Source organism: Xyrauchen texanus, chromosome 30 (assembly GCF_025860055.1).
Source record: "Xyrauchen texanus isolate HMW12.3.18 chromosome 30, RBS_HiC_50CHRs, whole genome shotgun sequence".
NCBI lineage: Eukaryota > Metazoa > Chordata > Actinopteri > Cypriniformes > Catostomidae > Xyrauchen > Xyrauchen texanus.
The window spans coordinates 22,652,257-22,674,892 of record NC_068305.1 but is presented as its reverse complement, the minus strand read 5'-3'; the positions used below and the strand labels follow the sequence as shown (position 1 = coordinate 22,674,892).

Sequence of the window (22,636 nt, the reverse complement as noted above, 5' to 3'; positions counted from 1 at the left end):
ATAAACACAGTGTGCCAGTCTCATCCGCAATGGCGAAAATACACAACAGTCCAACGTGGTGGGATTACAACACAGCAAACTCTCTTTTGTGATAACAGCTTGTTACATCAATAGCTTGAGTATTATTAGCAACAATGAGCGGACTCTGCAATTCGTAAACTGTACAAACAATACACTTGATCCACAAGAATAACACACCTACATATTCTATCTCTGCCCAGACATTAACCTCTTACTTGGATCATGTGAGGACGCATGCAGAACGTGTGTTCATCCGTCCTTTGACTCCGACTCGGTTCCTCGAGGCTCGGGGAACGATGGGAGGCCATTTCCTCGCTCTGTCAGCGGGCGGCTGCTAATTCTCGGCGGGCTGGCGGAGAAATCAGCGACATCAACTTGACTGAAGAGGGAAGGGGATCCTTCTTTCTTCACTTCTGCAGGCAAACAGATGACGATCCGGATTGCTCGGCGGGTTCCTTCGGAGGAACACAATGTAATCTCAACTCGTTCAACAAGATGAAGATTGTATGGCCGCAGTTTCAAGTTGCATGTTACTTCCTTGTGCAACGAGGCAACACCTGAGAACAGTGATTAACTGCATCTCTGCATGGCGAGCAAAGTCACTGGAAGCAAGGTACAGAACGATTTCCGAGGTATTTCTACTCCTAATGATATCATAGTTGAGGTACAATCTGTTGAGTGCCTCATCCAATAGGAGTTGAGAGTTCGATCCTTTGGAATTTCACACAGTTTTTAAGTGAGCAAGGTTTCTTGGGATTTGTAGTCGGTTTTGAACTCCCATTGTTTGATTTTGGCGTGGTTTTTAATCAGCAAGATTTATGACCTTGTTTTTGTTGGCCTCAGTCAGGCTTTACAAAGGCCTGCCTTTGTCTTGTATCTGAATACATGAGGCCCAACACACTTCTGTCAAATTAAATTAATACTACGAATACTTTATTTACAAGGCAGTGGATAATCTATTGGTGTTGGCGGTATGGTTTTCTTCTGGGCAAACACCCCATGCAGCCAGGCAGCAAATAAACCCCCCAGGTGTAACAGAACAGAAACAGCTGATCTAGGCTACTCTGTTAGAGAAACATGGTATGATTGATCATTTGCTTAATGCAGATTAGATTGACACTTGATAGAATTCCAAATATAATTAATTGTTAAATAAAGAACAAGCTGCAAACACTTCCAAGATAAGACTTACACTGTCAGATTTAAATAAAAAGAGCAAAGAATAATAGAAGAGACGTTGAGCTTACTACTGTAAATACAAATTTGTCATACAAGAGGTGAAGCTGGGGATGGAGGAAGGTGTTGAGTGCAGCTTGCATCCAGCAATGAAAAGGCATCTGAAAGATTGAATGAAGAGGGAACTCAAAAAGCACCGCTTTGATTGGAGACTATGATCAGCTGAGCGAAGCTGATTTTGAGCTTGACTCACGCGACCTGATATGGCCTGAACTAACACTATACACTTGATGTTGGATCCTCCAAGAGACTGGACACAATTTGAACACTGTGTAAATTGCTACACCTATAGGCCTAGAAGACTCATTAAGTGATGGATAGCTTTGATGCAACATGCCATGGTTTGTTGTGGCACCATCACACCAGTTGGATAGGAAATACACAAGCATAATTTTAACTGTCTAATCCAAGAAACATTTCAACTCAAGAGTCCTCCATTTGATACAATCTGATGGAGGCATCCAACATATTTATTTTAGAGAGGAATCTGGCCAGAAGGGAAGAGAACAGGTGAAAGGAAAATTCTGCCCTCGAACATGTGCGTCACTAACGTTGGCACCTCAAATGTTCCACATTCCTTACAGACCTGAGAGGAATCCTGAACATCCTGAGGCTCTGTTGACCAGACTGTAAACGCCCTGGTGTAGACTAACCCTGATTTTAAACTTAACTTAAAGATTCCTGCCTCCATGTACCATGACTTTGAGGCCAAGGGTGAGATGGGGACTCTCATCTGCATTTTTTTACAGTGCTCAAATATGCTCTTTCATGAGAAAACACATATCTGCACACATGGAGCTGCTACTACATGTACAACATGCCCACTCCAAAGTAAAGTTTGCATTCCACAGATGCTTTTAAAGATTTGACAGGATGTGTTGTGCTAAATCCAATGGTTTGCTTGTAAGTGAATATTAGCTGCCACTCTTTTATTGGGCAGTGGAGGAATGTACAGTACATTTATAACAAGAGTTGAAACTTTTTGATTTGCAGTTATTTGCTTCCCCCTCTGGATAAAAATAAAAAACAGAAATGTGTTTCTCGTGGGCTGGCACATTGTCTAAAATGGCTGGCAGAACACTGTGGGTAGGTGGTAGTTCAGTCACAACCACTTCTGTCAAGTTAAATTAATACTTGAACAAATACTTTATTGACTAGGCAGTGGATAAACTATTGGTGTTGGCGGTATAGTTCTGCTCTGGGCAAATTCTCCAGGCAGCCATGCATGTAGCAGCAAATAACCCCCCAGGTGCAACAGAACAGAAATAGCAGAACTAAAAGGAGTAAAAAAGGAAAAGTCAAACAATAAAGAAAAGCAATTGCCAAATGCTTTTTAAAATGCAATTTTAAATGTGCATTTAAATGTTATTTATTAATGCACAATTTTATTGTAAAATATAATGACATTTAAAAACATAAATTAATAAACACACTGAAATGTGTCTATTTATTCATCCATTTCTAAATTGTTTTATTCACATTTTTATTTTCAAATTAGTAAGAGTGATAATTTGTTCCTTCATTCTTTTGTAAATGACACTCCTGGGCTTCCATACTACAGTATGTCTGTTACAGTATGCTGTAAAACTCCCATTTATGCTAAGTATAATATATTTTTTGTAAGTCCCTTACAAAACGTTCTGTGGCTGTACCATAATACAGCGAAGGCATCAGATGATAATATATTTTACTAATTGTTTGTCCTTTTCAAATACCATTGTTTTTAAATAGAACTCCAAAAAATTCAAAGCTTACCATGGTAAAAAAAAAAAAGAAAGAAAAGAAAACGAAATTGTGAGGACTTTATAAAGGTCTTATAAAAACTTCAGAGAACTATTGTTTTCTGAAGTTTTTGTCTTTTCAGTGTTTCATTAGTTAAATTATACAATTTAAACAACAAGAGCTACTACAACCCATTGAAGAAACTGTTAGTCTATTTCTCACAGCCTCATGTACTTTCCCGTCATGGCTTAAGAACATACAACGTTAAGTTATGACTGTGCCAAAAGGGAACCATGAGTGATTTTCATCCCAGGCAAACATTGCTATCTGCTGGCTATGTTGGGAATTAGCACTATCTGAAACTTTATGAAGCTCCTCAGAATGCTTCTATCATTTCTGGTTTTCTGTCAGTAACATAACTTAAATACTTCATATTTCATCTTCAAAATGTATCATAAAACAATATTTCAATAATATTAGGTTCTCAAGCCAAACAAACTAAATATATATATATAAAAATATATATAAAGGGAAAGTTCACCCAAAAATGAAAAGTCTCTCATCTTTCAATCACCCTCATGCCATCCCATATGTGTCTGACGTTTGTTATTTTGCTGAACACAAAGTATTTGGAAAAATATGTCTGCTCTGTAGGTCCATTCAATGCAAGTGAATGGTGGACAGTATTTTGAAAGTACAAATAGCACATAAAGGCAACATAAAAGGAATCCATATGACTCCAGTGGTTAAATTCATGTCTTCACAAGGGATAGTGTGTGGGTAAGAAACATAAATATTTAAGTCTACTTTATACTATGAAGAATGCAAATGACCAAAACCAAAAAAAGAAGAACTCTTAGGAGAGAAGAGAGCTGATTGAAAGTGGAGATTTTTTGATCGTCTGTGTGCTCAGAACTCGCAATTATGATATTTCCAACTCCAATTGAAGGGCACTTTATATAGAGCCTGACAGCCGTGACTTGGTCAAAATGGAAACATAATCAACAGGAAGTTGTCTTGGCACTACAGGATGTGCCAGCTTTCTCATTACCCTGATATATTCTCAGGTGTCTGTTATGTTCCATTACATAGATCAAAACCTCAGTTAAAGTTCAGGATAGACTGGAAGAGTACAACAAAAAACCCTGAATATCTGAATTCAGGCCACAATACAAGACATAAGCTCTCTATTTAACCTTGTTTCCGCTATTAGTTGAGGAATTTGGAGATCAACAATGACATAATTGTTTGAACTTATACTTTGTGGTTTCTGTGGCTCAACCAGGATGAAGTTACAATGTGTCTGATGAAGAACTGTTCTCCCACAATAGAGCTTGGAAAATCAATGTAACGACAAGTATTTTCATGACTCTAGCTGATGATAAAGAAGCGTAGCCTGAAGCCAAAGGCTATTGCCCTGGTTTTACATCAATTACTTCCTTTCCTAAACTCCACTTTCAGCACAACCTCCAACAGTGGCTCATTAGGAGGCATATCTGTATTTATAATGCCTGGCTGCTGATTTCCATATGGTATTAGCTAAACATCATGAATCACACCAGTATTAAAGGCACAAGATACAGACTGACACTGTAACATTGTCCTCTCTTGAAGAGAAGGAAAAAACATCATAGAGACCACACTTCCTTTCCTCATTCGGTCACTCTCTCGCTCTTTCGTAGGTTGGCGATCCTGAAACAATACTCCATCTTTTCAACAGTTCTGTATTACAGCCTGCACTTCATTCGTGCCATCTTGGGTTAAGCACCCCCTGAAAACAGTAAACAAGAAACAAAACTTACCACTCTCCTAGCAGATCTTCAAAGATATCTTGGGGCCAGCCTAAAAAAGTTTGGTTTGAGAGCAGGGAACATTTCTGTGGCATTCTTAAGCACACATTTGCAAATTTTTTCAGTGTTGGTGTGTGAGAGTGAGAGAGCATTAAGGCCTTAGCAAAGGTGTTCCGTGCTGTACCAGGGACTCCCAGGCAGTAACAGTGGATTTTCAGAACAGTACCCTGGTGGAAACAGTGGATAAAACTAACTTAAGCTTTCAGAAATATCACATTGCTATATACTATCAGCTTACAATTTGACAACAGTCTCAAAGGGCTGTAAAACACATCACCCTAACTTTGTTTAGCCCTGAGGAACATTCTGTGAAATTGCACTGAGTGACTGCTAATTACTGACATGCCAGACCCTGTTCTTTCACCAGCCTGAACTGGGCAGCAAAATACAAACAAACAAACAAAAAACATTCGTAAATATAAGTCACTTTGTTATTCTGTTACTAACACAAAGGGAGAACTTGTGGAAAAGTACATTTACAAAACATAAACAGATTTATGCCTAGAAAACCCAAACCATAAGATACATCTGAAATCCAAAATGGCAGAGTCTGTCCCTTTTATATAAAATAAAATCCAGCTTTTCAAATAGCAAGCCTCCAAATATTTACAAGAAACAAACATTTATTGCTTCAAAGACATACAGAGTATAAAACTGTTATGGTTTTGAATGTAATGCCAGCATTCATTATAAAACACACATTTAGCTTATAATGAGAGGAGCAGAGCTCTTGACTCAAAGCTTTTGTATTTGTTAGATGGGGAATTTTTAGGGAAGATTTAACAGTGTAACATTTAATAAAAATACTATGTTGGGGAGAGTCAGAGAAAAGTGTTCAAATATATTTCACTTTTGATGAAGTTTGTATGACAGTGCTCATTCTTACAATAGCAAAGGATGACTATACGGTTGACATGAGATATCCGTAGGAACTAGACAAAGACCAAAGTCCACACTGAAAATGGATTCAAAATAACTTAAACCTGGAAATCGTTTTAAGTTGGATTTAAAAAATGATTAAACAAAGAAATGCTATGATGTAAAATAAAATAAAAAAAGTAAAGGTGTCATGACATGAGGAATCAAATTTTCCTTGATCTTTTGACATTTAAGAGGTCATTGCACTATAAAAACATACAGTAAGTTTCAAAATTGAAAACTTCCTCCTTAATAGAAAAATAATATTTATTTTAACCAGGCTTTAGAAACAGACAGTTTGGAATTTGTGGAACTTGTGATGCCACAAGAACCAAATACATCTTCAGGAAGGCATCAACCTACCTTTCATCATTGCACCCTTGGCCCGCCCACTGGTGCTCACTGTCTGTCAGACAGGTGAAGAGGAGAGAGGGCATGTCATGGGGGATTAATCCAAAGAAGACTTACACAGGACAACTTCATGTGCCTATCTGGATTTAAATGATTGTCTACACTAGAAAAATGGCTTTGACCATTGTCGTTCATCTCACGCCACTTTTAAAAGACGCAATGTCAAGTTACTAAAACTAAAAAGGAGACCTCCGTTGTGTTTCATTTAGCTGCACTGTTTCTTGTTGGTTTGAAGGCATCTTGGATGTTTTTGCTGCCATCTGTGCTATTTTAAATTTTTAGTCTTTTGCAAACATTCACCTATATGGACTTCTTTGATTGTTTTGATGCATTACCTATGATGTGCTGCGCGTTTAAGAGCTGTACAGGTGCAACTTTTAAAAATGCTACCACTGACTGGGAGAAACACATGTCGTTATGTATAAACGAACATGGAAGATGTGAAGACCAGCGTCTCTGTTTTGGCCTGTCGAAGCCGGTTTAAGCACTCAACATCACCAAGGATTGCATTATGTTTTCATAATCAGAACATTTCAGCATGGATTGTATGAGTTTTCGGCTAATATCGGCATAGATTGCTTGTGAACCAGTCACAATATGATTCAACCTTTGCAAAGGCACTGTTATTAAATGATGGAGCAATTAAAACACTACTGGATGTCAAAAACAAAGTAAACAATTTCATTCATTAATATTACATGTCATGACTGTTTGATAGTTAATGATTCTGTGTGAACAGTTTAATATATTCAGACAAGAAGTGTTAGATATGTGTTATATGTTAATCCTGAAATTTAGTTTTACAAATGTTGTGGTCTTGTAGAGTTTGTTCCTTTCCTTTAGATACTTTTCTTTTTCTTCTTACTAAATTATGACTGTTTTAGTGCTAAAAACCTATACTAACATTATACGTAGACCTCAGGGAAGATAATACAATTATAAAAAAAAGAGTATGTCATGACCCCTTTAAGATATGCACTACTTCTACAGGTTTAAGCCAGTAATCAAAGAAGAACATTTGTGACAATGACCATGTTAAGTTCTTTGTCTAAAAGATCAGATTTCCTTGTTTCCATTAAAGCACACAAGATGCTCTTTAGAACATTCTCAAATCATACTGGGATAACATGAATCATCAGGTTTTGCACAAACTCTTGGAATCCATGCCAGCTTGACTGCATGCTGTCATTAAAGCAATAGGGGGCAACAAAATACTAAAATATTATGAAATTCATGTTCATTTTTTGAGCTCTAAATCAATCAATATTATACAGTTAACATAAAAAACTGTATTAAATTATTAAAACAGCATTTTCAAAAGTGTTTCCAGACTTTTGGACTCCAATATATTTATGGTGAGCTGGATTTCTAGATTGTTACAGCCAATATGGTGAGATTATGTTGTGAGATTATGATGATTTACAGCTACGGAGGGGTGTTCATTAGAAGAGGGGGAGAGACTCAAGTGAGCATTAACCAAAGGATATTACATGATAAGTATAAATGGGTCCTGTAAGTGACTACAACCTACATTAATACAACAAAGTTGTGCTCAATGCAAGTGATGAGCTTGATTTAGGTAAGGGTGAGTCATACATCATTATTACCCTAAAGGGACTCTAATGTGTATGAATCAGAGGATGAGTCTCACTTTGCTGTTTATAACCACTTCAGTGACAGTAATTGGGGTGGTATGTGTGTACAGGAATATAGGACATTGAGATGACAGTACACATTAAAGGTGTAAGTAGGTCTGTAGTATGAGCAGGAGGCATACGGTAAGGAGCAGAGAGAGGGAACCTTCACACTGAGTCTGTGAGTTATTTCTGCAGGCCACAACAGCAGCAGACGCCTGCTCTGATTTCAGCTCTGGTGAAGAGACAATCATGCCTTGAATCTGATATAAAAAGAGAGAAAAACTTAATCTCAACAAATAGTTAATAAGGTCAAATAAATATAATTGCAACAGTAGCTGGAAAGGCAGCTATAATGTAACTCCATGACCAACACAATCACACAGGAAATGTTGCTTCAAAAGTAAATGTAAATGACATTTTTGCATCAATTTGAATATGATTACCTTTCACTCTCTAGCACTACTAAAAGCCTCTGAGACACGGGACTCGTGTCCACATATACAACAGTGAGCACACTTCGGAAGTCGCATTTTTACTCCACTGACAGTTAGGTTTAGGGTTGGGGTTTGGGTTTAGAAAAAAATATTTGGGCTGTCGATTTAACATGAAACCACCAAATATAGGTGAATAGTCATGTGAGGGGAGACGTTGGCTCCGATTAGCGCTGATTTGCTCAATATTTTAAATTAATCAATGTGATAAACCCCACCTCTCATGTGCTCGTCTTCGCAGCGAGTCTCCGCAGATTGCTATGAATGGGACGAACTGATGTAAGTGGAGAAACTAGTTGCACAGTAATTAACTAACCGAATCAGACAACAGTACATTTGGTTACATCCAAATCAGACCAACTTGAAATTATTTGAAACATGAAACGGTGTGCTAGTAAGCTGCTTGAATGCTTGCTCTTAAAGGTGGCAGCTCTGTGCCAGCATGACGCTTGTCGTATTTACCAAGAAACAGATGGCAAATTCTCAAAAAAAGATGACTATAAAAATAATAGGCAAAATATAACAGATGAAATAACATGAAAATTGCTTGTTTCTGTATTCTTTGTAGGTATGAAATAGAGATCGACCGATAATCAGATTTTCCGATTTTTTTCTCATATTCAAGCATTTTTCTTTAATCGGATATCGGTTTTGGAATAACGGACCCACCGATAACTGCCACAATCTGGCAGGAGTTTCTGAAAATGCATGCAAGGCGGCCATTGCAGCAGTGCGTATGAGAAGAAACAATGCAGGGGGATGTCCACATGTAAAGAAACTTTTATTTTTTTTACTTTTTATACATTTTAATTAAACGTAACAGCCATTCATGAGATGTGTTACATAAATGATTGGTGTGTACTTTTAAGCGCAAAACTCATGTAAAATCAAATCTTGCAAAGTCCCACAGATGTAACATTACTTCGCAATAAACTCGAAGAGCCTTGGATGAGTGCATATTTGAAATATGACGGTTTAATTTGATTCTCTTTTGGCTGTGTTTATTAGTCGTGTAAAGGTACTGTTCAGGTTGATGCTCATATTCCAATGGAATAATTGACAGTATGCCAGAATGGCCACCGTATGCTAGTGCAACTTTTACCAAGATCCACTTGTTTAAAATTACCAAAATTATATTAACATTTACTATTAAACTTTATTTTGCAATGAATCATCATTTACGTGATTACAGCTCTGTGGAAATTAATTATCTCATGACACCATTCTAGTAAAAGTATTGCAAAAACATGGTATGTGATTATTATTGGAATATAACATTCAGTAGGTAGTATGTTAATGTAATCTTGTGTTGAAGCAGTAAGCATATTTGGCTTGCTGTCCATATACTGGAGGGCTCGGAGCTCGAAACTTGACTCTGATTATCCCCCAAGACTTTACATATTTAGATAATGAATCTAGAAAATAGGTGGAGATGGGGTGGAGGTGGGATGTCAGGAGAGGTGTCACAGGAAGCAGGTAAGCAGCTGTTTATATACTCCTGCTTAGGGGCTGTGATTTGTCAGATTCAAATTAACATGCTTCTCCCAAACCTCTGTGAATTAACTCCATTTCAGTAGTTTGTATGTTAATGTAATCTTGTGTTGAAGCAGTAAATGTATTTGGCTTGCTGTCCTTATACTGGAGGGCTCGGAGCTCGAGTCTCGACTCGAGTCCTGATTACCCCCCAAAAAGGTGTTAAGCTGAAAGATCGGCACCATGACTATGGCAGGAAATATTTAAGACAGCGAGCCCTCAACAACAATTTTATTTGGTAAATTGGCTTGGCAGATACTTCTGGAGCACTTTACGTGTTTGTTTGAAGGTGCGTTCTTGTACGATGGCTGGTCGAGAGGGGCTACATTGCGATACCACGGGAGACCTCCACTCATCATGGAAGTAGATGGGGTCACGGCATTTGCACAGGCAAGGTGAGAACGAGAGTTGGCTTGTGCTGCGTTTGAAAGGGAGACTGCTCTATAGAGAGAGAGAGAGAGAGCTCACGGCATTCGAACGGGTAAGCGCAGCAAACAATCGAACAGGGAAAGTGAGAATGAGAGTTGGTCGTGCGGTGTTCAAAATCACACTGCAATTAGAACTGGAGACTGCATGCGTTTGAACAGGGTCCACTCTGTGTCTGAAACGGAAAGCCCATCAATCGCCTCAGAGGGGAGAGCCCATGATATGAGGACGTGGATGAGCTAGAGTAGCATTTGGTCAAGGGGGCTACACTGCGATTCGTATAGGAGACCTCCATTAAGCATAAAAGTGGAGCTAGCAGCATTCGAACAGGGAAAATAAGAGAGTTGGCTCATGCTCCGTTCAAACGGGAGACTGCTCTATTTTGACTAGCGGAATTCGAACGGTTAAGCCCAGCTTGCATCCGAACGCGAGTCCACTCTGCATCAGTATGGAAAAGCCCACTCGGCACTTTGAAAGTGAGAGCCCACCATACGAGTAATCATGGGTGGGCTCACATAGCATTTGAACAGGAGGGCTCTTACTGTGATTCGAATGGGAGGACACTGATTTAAATATATATCTATATAAAACAACATTATTACATTTGTCATGGCAGGGCACGCTGCGGCAGTATCAAAATGCGCAAGGGGTGCTGCTGTGGCATTATCAAGAGTATGCGGGTAATGCTTCAGCAGTATCAAGCGTGGGTGGGCACTACAGCACATTATCTGGTGGGGCACTATGGCTGCAGTATCAAATAGGGCACGCATGTTTTTATCACATTTAGGCACACCTTATTGTGTGTCAGGCTCATTTCAACCATGAGCAATGGAAATGCCAAAGTGAAGGTTAACGGGAAAAGCTAAAAGGCTTTTAAGATTACTGCACCACCACTGCACTTGAACGGGAGAGCTCATTCTGCAATCGAACGGGAGAACCTGTCACCCAAATTGCGTAGGATCACACTGCGTCCAAACAGAAAAGCCCACACTGCATTCGAATAGCAGGTGGCGGCGAGTACAGAACTTTGCAGGGTTGTGGTTTGCAATGTTGTATATATATTTATGAGCTATGCTCCCAGACTTTGATAAGAGGAAAACAAGCCCATGAATGCAGTGCTTGTGCAGTGCACCACTGTTGTGCTTTCTAGCAGCTTTAAATGTTTGCCGTCTTTGACTTCTTGGAAGGTAACCGTGAAGTCTTTGCAAAGCAAGAGGAAAACCAGTGAACAATCCCTTTGAAGGGATTTTAGATGGGCTCTTGTAGAGACCTGCGGAAAGTAATATTGGAATTTCTTTAGAAACATCAAAATATAAAAATTTAGGTGAAACTTATACACATTTCATAACCCTTAGAAATCTGTGAGAATTTAGATCCACGGCCACTGGAGTGTGGGCTGCACTTGTAGAGGGGTATTAGAGGGAAAAGCATGCAGTTGACATTTCGGGGACATGAGTCTAGAGAGAGAGAGAGAGAAGATAAGATAAATACTAGTAACAATTAGAAAAAATGTGACCAGAAGGATAAATGATATATGAAAGAGAGTTGCAGCTTTACAATGCATACGGGAATGCAGGAGAAATGTGCTGGGTAATACAGTACATCTTAATATTCAATGCTAAATAAACAGCATAAAATGATCTGAGAAATAAGAGATTTGGCTCTGTACTGCATTCTGATGCATGGACATGCAATCATTATTGAAGGATTCACTTGTGGTCATTTGCTCCTTAGGAGTATGACTGCCACCTGCTGTACAATATACGTCTTGCATAGGAAATGCTTTGCATAGCAACAGGTGTGAACAGCAAGAAATTATCTAGGATGAATGATGAACTGGAAGAACAGCTCTGGTGAAGCCGAATGCTTTGTAGCGAAGTTGTATCCTATGATCCGACTGCCTGGGTCTATTCGTGGGCAATGGGCGGGGCAAAATGCTGGAAAGACTCTCTTGTCAGGAGACATGAGAGTTGCTCACGAGCTGTGATTTGTCAGATTAAAATGAACATGCTCCTCCCGAACCTCCTTTAATGAGTTGATTAACTTTTAACTTTTTTCTATGTTGAATATTTTCTCTATAAAATAAAGCTGAAATAAAAAATATATAACATTTATGAAAAAATCGGTTCTGCATATCGGTTATCGGATATGTAAACATTCAAATAATCGACATCGTATCGGTTTAAAAATTAAATAATCAATATTGGTCGATCTCTAGTATGAAGCAATGTAAAAATAATAATTATAATACAATGCATACACCTAATGTGTCTTTGATGTGATTTAATAAACAATTTTAATATAAACTTACAAAAATATAAGTATTTCATGCTTATTTACTGTGTAATTTAAAAGGTATTTAATAATCCTTCCCATACAGAAATCTGATATATGGAAAATAACATATATATAATAGTTAATTTTGTTTGGGAATATATATACATAGCTTATTCAAATGATATAATTATAAATAAATTATTTAAGGGAATTACGTTTTGCATAAAGGACAACAGATTTTTTATGTAGGCCCACATTTTTATAAAAAAAATTTGTGCTAAATCAGAATTTAGATTTGTATGGGTTTAACCTGAAAGCTATGTAAATGTCAGCTGGAACTGGTATTGGAATCTGACATAGAAGTTGCCGAATTCAGTGTGATCAATCTGCAATGACAGCTATACATTTATAAACACGCTTTTGCTAGAAATTGATGCTGTACAGAGATTTAAATATTTTCAACCCATTCTAATTGATGCTTTCATACAGTATGTCTGAAAAAAATGAACAAATCGTTGACATATTTAAAAAGAATTTGAACCAACTATGTACAAAATATATGACAAAAAAAGTAAATGTTAATATTTGCAAGGAGAAAAAAAAGACATACATTATTAATTATATAGTGACACAGCCCTGTCTAAACATGTCAAGTTACAATTCCACCAACGGTCCCAAAACTCTCTCCCACTGGTCTTATTTTTGAGACCTTAGTGCATTCTATAAAAAGGTAAGCTACTGTACATTATGTCTGCTAACACATCCAGACTATTAGAATTAATGATGTGCTTCCACTTACCGACCACTCATCCTGGCCCATCTTGGAGCAGCGAACATTCATGGGGAGTTTCCTTACAACCTCATTGAACACCTTCCCTCTCTTCTTCGTCCACCTGTATTTATCCATGGCCTCCATGAAAGAAAGGTTGCTGTATTTCTTAGGACTCTTTATCACAAAGGGCCAGGTTCTGCAAAAGAGATGGCTTTGGATTATTGATGTGGTATGTACATTTAGTTAACATCATATTCTGGTTTACAAAGTTACATTAACCAACATAGATAAATATTCCTTATTTTCAAAGACATAGTCTTAATAAACTTTTATACATATAACGGTAAAAAGTAAAAAAAAAAAAAAAAATATATATATATATATATATATATATATATATATATATATATATATATATATATATATATATATATATATACAGTCCTTCCGGAAAGTATTCACAGCACTTCACTTCACATTCTTATTCCAAAATGGATTAAATTATTTGTTCGATTGCATTATTTTCCTCAAAATTCTACAAACAATACCCCATAATGACAACATGAAAGAAGTTTGTTTCAAATCTTTGCAAATTTATTACTAATTAAAAATGAAAAAAAAAAAAAAAAAATCACATGAATATAAGTATTCACAGACTTTGAGCTTTTTTGGCACCAATTACAGCCTCAAGTCTTTTTGTGTATGATGCTATAAGTTTGGCACACCTATTTTTGGCCAGTTTCTCCCATTCTTCTTTACAGGACCTCTCAAGCTCCATCAGGTTGGATGGGGAGCGTCGGTGCACAGCCATTTTCAGATCTCTCCAGAGATGTTCTATCAGGTTCAAGTCTGGGCTCTGGCTGGGCCACTCAAGGACATTCACAGAGTTGTCCCGTAGCCACTCCTTTGTAATCTTGGCTGTGTGCTTAGGGTCGTTGTCCTGTTGGAAGATGAACTTCACCCCAGTCTGAGGTCCAGAGCGCTCTGGAGCAGGTTTTCATCAAGGATGTTTCTGTACATTGCATTCATCTTTCCCTCGATCCTGACTAGTCTCCCAGTTCCTGCCACTGAAAAACATCCCCACAGCATGATGCTACCACCACCATGCTTCACTGTAGGGATGGTATTGGCCAGGTTGTGAGCAGTGCCTGGTTTTGCTCAGACATAACGCTTGTTATTCAGGCCAAAGAGTTCAATATTTGTTTAATCAGAATTTTGTTTCTCATGGTCTGAGAGTCCTTCAGGTGCCTTTTGGCAAACTCCATGCAGGCTGTCATGTGCCTTTTACTGAGGAGTGGCTTCCGTCTGGTCACTCTACCATACAGGCCTGATTGGTGGAGTGCTGCAGAGATGGTTGTTCTTCTGGAAGGTTTTCCTCTCTCCACAGAGAAATGCTGGAGCTCTGTCAGAGAGTATTTCATGCTTATTTACAGAGAGTATTTGGGTTCTTGGTCACCTCCCTGACTAAGGCCCTTCTCTCTCGATCACTCAGTTTGGCTGGGCGGCCAGCACTAGGAAGAGTCCAGGTGGTTCCAAACTTCTTCCATTTACGCATGATGGAGGCCACTGTGCTTATTGGGACCTTCAATGCTGCAGACATTTTTCTGTACCCTTCCCCAGATCTGTGCCTCGATACAATCTCAAGGATGATCAGTGGTATTTTTTTTATTTTTAATACATTTGCAAATATTTCAAACAAACTTCTCTCATGTTGTCATTATGGGGTATTGTTTGTAGAATTTTCAGGAAAATAATGAATTTAATCCATGTTGGAATAAGGCTGTAACATAACAAAATGTGGAAAAAGTGAAACGCTCTGAATACTTTTGCACTGTATTATATATATATATATCTTATTATATATATATATATATATATCGTGTCCTAACAAATTTCAACTTTTTTACCACACCTTCACCATTTATTTTTGGGAGTTTTTAAATGCCTTTTATATATATAGATGACATTTTAATGATTTAGCTTTGTCCTAGACCCAGACATTCAATATTATACATTGATATTCATATTTAATATAAAATACAGAATGTTACATTTAAAACTATGCTAATCTAAACAGATAATAAACAAACCACTTCCACCACACACAAAAAATTAAAAAACACGATTTTTAATTTATATATATAAAAGTTTTTGCTTCTGTGCTACTTAGATAAGGATTCCAAATTTAAAGTGATATGAAACCTATAAATTATGTCATTGCTTACCTTATTCCTCATATTATTTATGATGGTTTAAGTGGCAAGAATTTACTCACTGATCAAAGATACTTTTGGGGAAACAACAGCCCTTCAGTGAGCTTTATAGATGTGTATGTGTGCAGAACAGATAAAGAGAGGCAGATAGAAAGACAAAGGGTGCTCAGGGGGAGAGCTTTGAAACCAAATCTGTTTAAAGTTGCCAGGTCTATTTCCTTATTCCAGCATCTGAGCACAATACTGATCTGAGCCTCAGGGGTAGAATAAACACTCTCTACCAGCAGGGCTCTTCAGATGTTCCTCATTTTAGATGTACACACCCCCACCTCCATCCAAAACACACACGCATGCTTGCCTGCTCACACGCAAAATCACAAACAAGCATGTGTGGACATATAAACAAACACACATCTCTCTCTGTCCCCCTCTCCCTCTCTCTACACAAACCAGTGAAAGAAATCTATACAAAACATCAGCAGTACAGTAGTGCTACAGAGAAGACTGTAATACATCTCTGGTCTTGGAACAATGTGTACCTCTGAAAGGTGTATTACTGTAGTATATAAATATATTTTTTAATGGTATCAGACCTTTTCTGTTTTTATTTTATGTTGTTGTATTTAATTTTATGGCCATTATTATTTTTTTATATTACCATTTATTGTGTATTGTATTAAACAAATTACATTTCACCCATACTTTTTTGATAAAGCTAAACTAAATTGAATGGAAAAAATTGAAAATTAAGTAGAAATAATAACTAAATAAAAATGTGAAATAATAATAACTCTAGTTGTAATGACTAACTCAACCTTCACTTTCTTTGGTATTTGTTTGAGTGGAGGGGAAAAGCAACAAATAATTGAAATGTCAACAGAATGCAAATGTGTTGAAGGACAGTTTTGTCTTCATACACCTAAAGCAAATGCTTTTATTCTGAAACCACTTTGAAATATGATCAGCAGGATATTAAGCGGATACTAATTTGGTTTTTTGAATTTATATTGACAAATAGTTTTTCTTAGTTGTGAAGGTTCAAATAAGCTTAAAATATTGATGTTACAATTTTAATTCATATTCTTGAACAGATTAATTCGGACTTGACTTTGACTCGGCCTGTTATGGACTCGATCTTAAGTCTGACTCATCCCCTTTTGGACTCAGACTTGATTGTTTAAAGACTCGGACTTGACTCGGACTCGACTGAGGTGGACTCAAACCCAACACTATCTCTCAATACCAACGAATAACTTTAGGAGTCAGTCCTTATCAAAGGCTGTTATGCTGGTATTTTAAATTTGTTAGAATTCTGCTTGTTTTCCACTACCATGATCTACATTTTTACTGTTATCTGAAAGTGGTGTAGAGAGAGAGAGAGAGAGAGAGAGAGAGAGAGGGAAACATTTAGGTTGATGTGTTTGCCTTCACAAATCTTAAAGGTGACTTAAATCATTAGGCCTGTGTCCTGCTAAACTAATATAATTCATGTTCTAATAATATGTCCTAAAAAATGCATGTAGATACAGTCTACACTTAACTTCATCACTTTTTGTGGGGCAGGGGATTTTGACTAGTGAAAATGCTGAGTGGATACTGACCTTGGAAACTACTAGCCACAGTGGCTGGTGAGCCAAAAAAGTTTATTTCAAATGCTGCAAACAATGAAAGTGAATGGTGACTGAGGCTTTCATTCTGCCAAACATTTCCTTTTGTGTTCCACAGAAGAATGAAAGTCAGATGGTTTTGAAACAACATGAGGGTGAGATAATTAATGAATTTTATTTTTATCTCAACATGCAACTGGAACAAACTAGATTTAATACAATCTGTCAGAACACACTTTCTTTCAGCTCTTTTGCTCTCTTGAGCCTCTTTGGAAGGAGACACATTTTACAATGACCATACCAGATGTTTCAGTTGGTCAGACAAACAGTTTGTACTTTCTGATGCAATGATGGAAGCAAGATGTCATATCTTCTAGTAAAGCTCTTGCGCTGACATAAGAGCAAAAACAATTGCATGATAACTGAAAACACTGATGCTCATTTGATCACCCAATCATTCCTATGGGCCATTAATCAATCTGTCTTGAGTTCATACGGGTCTCTGATGATGATGCTACACTTGTGTGAACTAAGCTGACATTGAAAGGCCTCCCATTTCAAAGTACTTTACAAGTATGTTCCACTGAAGTGAACTTGCTCACATTTCCCCCCCTTGATCATTCCTTCCCTCGTTTTTGTTCTCCCAATCCTTCACACTTTCCTTTTTCTCTTTTCAATTGTTGTATGCGTCTCATGACTTTAGGATTCAGTCCTTGTCAGTCCTTGTCATACTGGCTGTTATACTGGTATTTCTTATTTTTTTAGAATTCTGCCTGTTTTCCACTACCATGATCTCAGATTTTACAGTTATCTGAAAGTGGTGTAGCGAGAGAGCGAGAGAGAGAGAGGGAATATTTAGGTTTTCAAGAATGCTCTTTCAATACAAATGAAATGCAATAATTGCAGACAGTACAAAACAGTTGCAAAACATATAATTTACATATCCTTATTCTTGAGTGTGCAAAAGTGATGGAGTTTTTCAACTTACGTGACAGGTTCCTGGATCTCTTTAACTCCAATAAATTTGAGCTGGCCGGTGATTTCTGGTAAACTCTCACACCTGGCTAGGTTGACCCTCGGGTAGTACAGCAGATATGATAAACACATCTCATCCCGTGTGCTAAGACCTCCCTGTAGAAAAGAGATTCCACATAAATGGGGTCAAGACCTTGAAACACTACATCAAAATTAAGCATCTAAAGCAGTGGTTCTCAATTTTTTTTTTTTTTTAATTGGACATCAACACATTATTGGACATAAATTGGTGACCCCACACAACACCAAACCCATGACCCATATTTATGTAGTCTTGGTTTTATTTTCTATTCCCTTGAAAGATTTGTCTATGATTTTTGAGAATTGAGGCATGTCACACAAACTGTCCATGTTGGTTTCTGTCTAATTTGGATAACTACTACCAAGTGACAGATTAATTTGAATATTGTAGAGTTTGATTGAATGCAATGCACCCCTTTGATGTCAACTAAAAATATGGGAAGTGTTCTTTCCTCCCTTTTAACAGTGGATAAGCCTTTTTATTTTAATATCATGTGCATGATAATATGCTTTGTTTTGCATTTAGTATAGTTTCTCCCTAATGTTTGCAACCCTATCAGAACAGACCTGCATCCCATTTTTGTGTCACGACTCACCAGATGAAAACCACTGATCTAAAGCACTATTACAGCCAGAGGCCTGTGACAAATTATGTTATATACGGAACAAAGCTGAACCGACAAGCAAATATATCTTGAGCTCTCAAATCTGAATCCAAAACACCATTGAATTGGCCCTAATGTTTATGGATTGTGGAATGTCTACAGAGAGAAAGCAGCTCAGTCTGTCAGAAGAGCAGCTCACTGGCTGTATGTGCGGGGATAAATGTCAGAGGTTGGCTCCATCTCCTCTCAGCTGTTTGCAGACACACTGTTTGGCCAAGAGCGTGCAGACTTTTATAAGTTGGTTGGACAAAAACATCCCAAGCCCTTGTTGTGATTCTGACTAATACATGGTTCTAATTATATATTACCAAGCTTTTCACATATTTACAAATTCAGCTTTAAAATTCTAAGTCTTGGGAAATGTTTGAAAAATGGTAATGACCAGGACTAGTGTGATTAAAACATTTGGACCCACATTATATTAGGTGGCCTTAACTACTATGTACTTAACCATGTGAAACACGTACACGTTGTTACATTGTAATTACATTTGAAGTACTTGCATTTAATTATATTTGTAGTTACACTGTTAACTTTACCCCTAACCTAACTCTAACCCTAATCCTAACCCTAACCTTACTATTACTCCTAAACCTACCTGCACCTCAACCTCAGTAGCAGCAATTGTGGGAATTTTGCAGAACAACATGCAGTTACACAGTACATGCATAGTCTTGTATATATTTAATGTTAGTACATAGTAGTTAAGGCCACCTAATATAAAGTGTGACCAAACTTTCTTTTAGTAATTTACAATAAAATATAGTCAATGAAATGTGACAATTTATATGATTGTTGTTTGTAAAAACAAATATGGCTTCATGAGCTTTAATCTTACCCAAGTCATATTAATTCTGCCTTTAGTGTTATATCTACATTCTGTGATTAGAGAGTCCCCCTGGTGACAGAAAAAGATGTAGGTTAGCTCAGATATGAAAACGTCTCTGGATACTTAACTGTAACCCCTGTTCCCTGATAAAAGTGGAACGAGATGCTGCGCTGAGTTAGCGCTTTGGGAACAACTTGTGACCAGCTATGAATATGTGTGCAACACCTCAATGAAAATTGACCGGAATTTATAACATCATTGGATGCACCTGTAGCAGGGCTATAAATGGATGCGTCACAGGAGCATCGTCAGGTATTTTGTCTGAAGAGCAGTCCTGGGGCATCCCAGTGTGGCAATGAAGCGCAGCATCTCGTTCTGCTTTTATCAGGGAACAGGGGTTACAGTTAAGTAACCCCAGACGTTCCCTGTCAAAAAGCTACACTTATGATGCTGCGCTGAGTTAGCGCTTTGGGAACGAGAATACCCACGGCACCGCACTGTGGATGTCCGGACCCCTTACGGTTGTGTAGTGTGCTCACAAGAGTGCGAGAGGTCTCAGACATGAGCTTGTGATGTTGACTCATGGACATAAGAGCCCGGAGTAGTTACCAAACTATAAAATCTTATGAATGTGTGCGGAGAGGACCAGCCTGCCACATCTACACCTCTAGCCAAGGCTTTAGAGGAGGCGACCCCTCTGGTAGAGTGAGCCCTGATACCTACTGGCGAAGCTTGACCACGCGCCTCGTAGGCCAGGGCAATAGCGTCCCTCATCCAATGCCACATAGTCTGTTTGGTGGCGGCTGCCCCCCCTGTTGCGGCCCCCATGGCAATCGAATAGTTGCCCTGACTTACGCCACTGGCTAGTGCAGTGGACATAAGTCTGAAGGGCACGGACAGGACAAAGTCTGTGAAGTCTTTCCTGCTCTGGCGTTGTAAACGGCGGGGAGCAGAAGGCTTCGAGTGTGACCGTATGAAAAGTGGAGAAAGGAACCTTAGGCAGGTAGTCAGGGTGAGGGTGCAAAATTGCTTTAGCCATTCCTGGGGCAAAATCTAAGCAGGCTGGCAAGACAGACAGAGCCTCTAGATCCCCAATTCTTTTTAGAGAGGTGATTGCCATAAGAAAAACTTAAGAGTCTTAAGAGTCAGAAGTTTATCAGACGCTGACTCTAGAGGTTCGAAGGAGGTCTCAACCAGACCCTCAAGGACTATTGCTAAGTCCCATGAAGGGGTCCTGGTCCTAGCAGGAGGCCTCAGTTGCATAGCTCCACGAATGAAGCGAGCGAGTAGAGGATGTCTCCCCAACGGCACCCCGTCAATCAAGGTGTGGCAAGCCGAAATGGTTTCCACATAGACCCAGAGAGTACCTGCTTACAATTTTTCCTGCAGAAAGTCCAGAACTGAAGCAATCTGGCAGTTACGTGGATCTGCATTATGTGCACTGCACCATCTTTCAAAGACACCCCATTTATTGGCATAACATATTCTAGTAGAGGGAGCCCTAGCACTTAGAATGGTCTCGATAACTTCAAGTGAAAACCCAGTGTCCCTCAGTTGGTAGCCTTCAGGGGCCAAACATGAAGGTTCCACAGCTCGGGCCGGGGATGAAATATTGTCCCCTGTTCCTGAGACAGAAGGTCCCTCCTGTCCGGAATCGCCCAAGGCGAGTCGTCGAGGAGAGACATTATCTCCAAGAACGAAGCGCACAGCGCGTAACCCTTATCAGCCTTAGGGGGTGGCCCTTGGATGAAATCCTATGGCTTTTAGCCACAAATGAAATGGTCTCATGTGCAGAAGGCCCATAGGGATCACCAGGGACACAGACACCATGAGACCTAGTATTCGTTGATACTGACAAACAGTGCAACCTTGGTCTAGCCTGACTTTGCTCAGGGTGTTCTGAATGGACATGATTCGAGCGGGAGACATTTGTGCTCGAATTCCATATAACTCCCAGATAGGTAATTCCCTGAGTGGGAGAGAGAATGCTCTTTTTGACGTTGAGTCTCAGACCCAGAGAAACCAGATGAGCTAAGACAATATCCCTGTGCTGAACTGACAGTTCTTGAGACTGTGCTAGTATCAGCCAGTCGTCTATGTAATTCAGAATGCAGATGCCCCGGAGTTGCAAAGGATCCAGTGCTGCATCCATGCATTTCGTAAATGTGCGGCGTGATAGTGCTAGGCCGAACGGAAGAACCCGATATTGGAAGGCTTCGCCCCCAAAAGCAAACTTCAGGAACTTCCTGTGCTGTTGTAAATTTTCTATATGAAACCAGGATGTATTTGCTGTAATAACCTGACTCTTTCTCGGGAAGGGGAACACGTTCTATGGCCCCTTTGACCAAGATATTTTGCAGTTCTTTCCACAGTAGACATGCCTGCTCCGGTTTCACGGTAGTGGAAACCACGCCGTTGAGGGTGGCGAGCGAATTTAATTCTGTAGCCTTTTTCTACTGTTCTTAGGACCCACATAGAAATACCTGGCAGAAGTTTCCACGCTGCCGGTTTCTCTGAGATGGGTATTACAGAAATCTGTCCTCCAACTTGGAGCGTTTGGGGGTCTCTTGTTTGCGTGGTGAGTGCCTGGCCACCGCACGAGTAATCACCTCGAGTAATTCTTCCAATGATTTATTATCATGCCCGGAATGCTCGGAGGTGGGTAACTCAAAGTCTGCATACTTAAGAGATTCAAGGTCCCCCTCATGAACCGAAGAGGCGCCGGAGCGCACTTCAGGATCACGGGAAGGACCAGCTGGATCTGGGGAGAGAGCGAGCGATAGGGACGGACCCGTCTCTCGCTCCTCAGCCAGATCCATATGAGAGCCCCACGACTGAAGTGTGGGCGCTGACTCTCGGAAGTAAGCAAGAGGAGTGCGAAGCTCTCTCCTCTTGCAGATCGCAGATCGCAATGCTCGCACCCGCCCCGCCCCAACGTGAGAGCAGCATGCTCTTCCCCCAAACATACAAAG

General features: G+C 39.1%; 1 protein-coding gene across 2 annotated transcripts in view; it reads right to left on the bottom strand.

Annotated features, from left to right (window-relative positions):
• Positions 1–5,434: 5,434 nt before the first annotated feature.
• Positions 5,435–22,636, bottom strand: part of LOC127624105 (DBH-like monooxygenase protein 1 homolog) — a 39,701-nt gene continuing 22,499 nt past the window's right edge. The window contains exons 9-12 of one of the 2 annotated variants that reach the window (XM_052098769.1): positions 19,674–19,733; positions 18,103–18,245; positions 13,322–13,490; positions 5,435–8,055 (exon numbers count right to left, since the gene is read on the bottom strand). In XM_052098769.1, coding sequence (XP_051954729.1) covers positions 7,894–8,055; positions 13,322–13,490; positions 18,103–18,245; positions 19,674–19,733 — 534 coding nt within the window. In that variant the 3' untranslated portion in view covers positions 5,435–7,893. The remainder of the gene's footprint in view (positions 8,056–13,321; positions 13,491–18,102; positions 18,246–19,673; positions 19,734–22,636) is intronic. The other variant, XM_052098770.1, reaches the window with a different exon arrangement.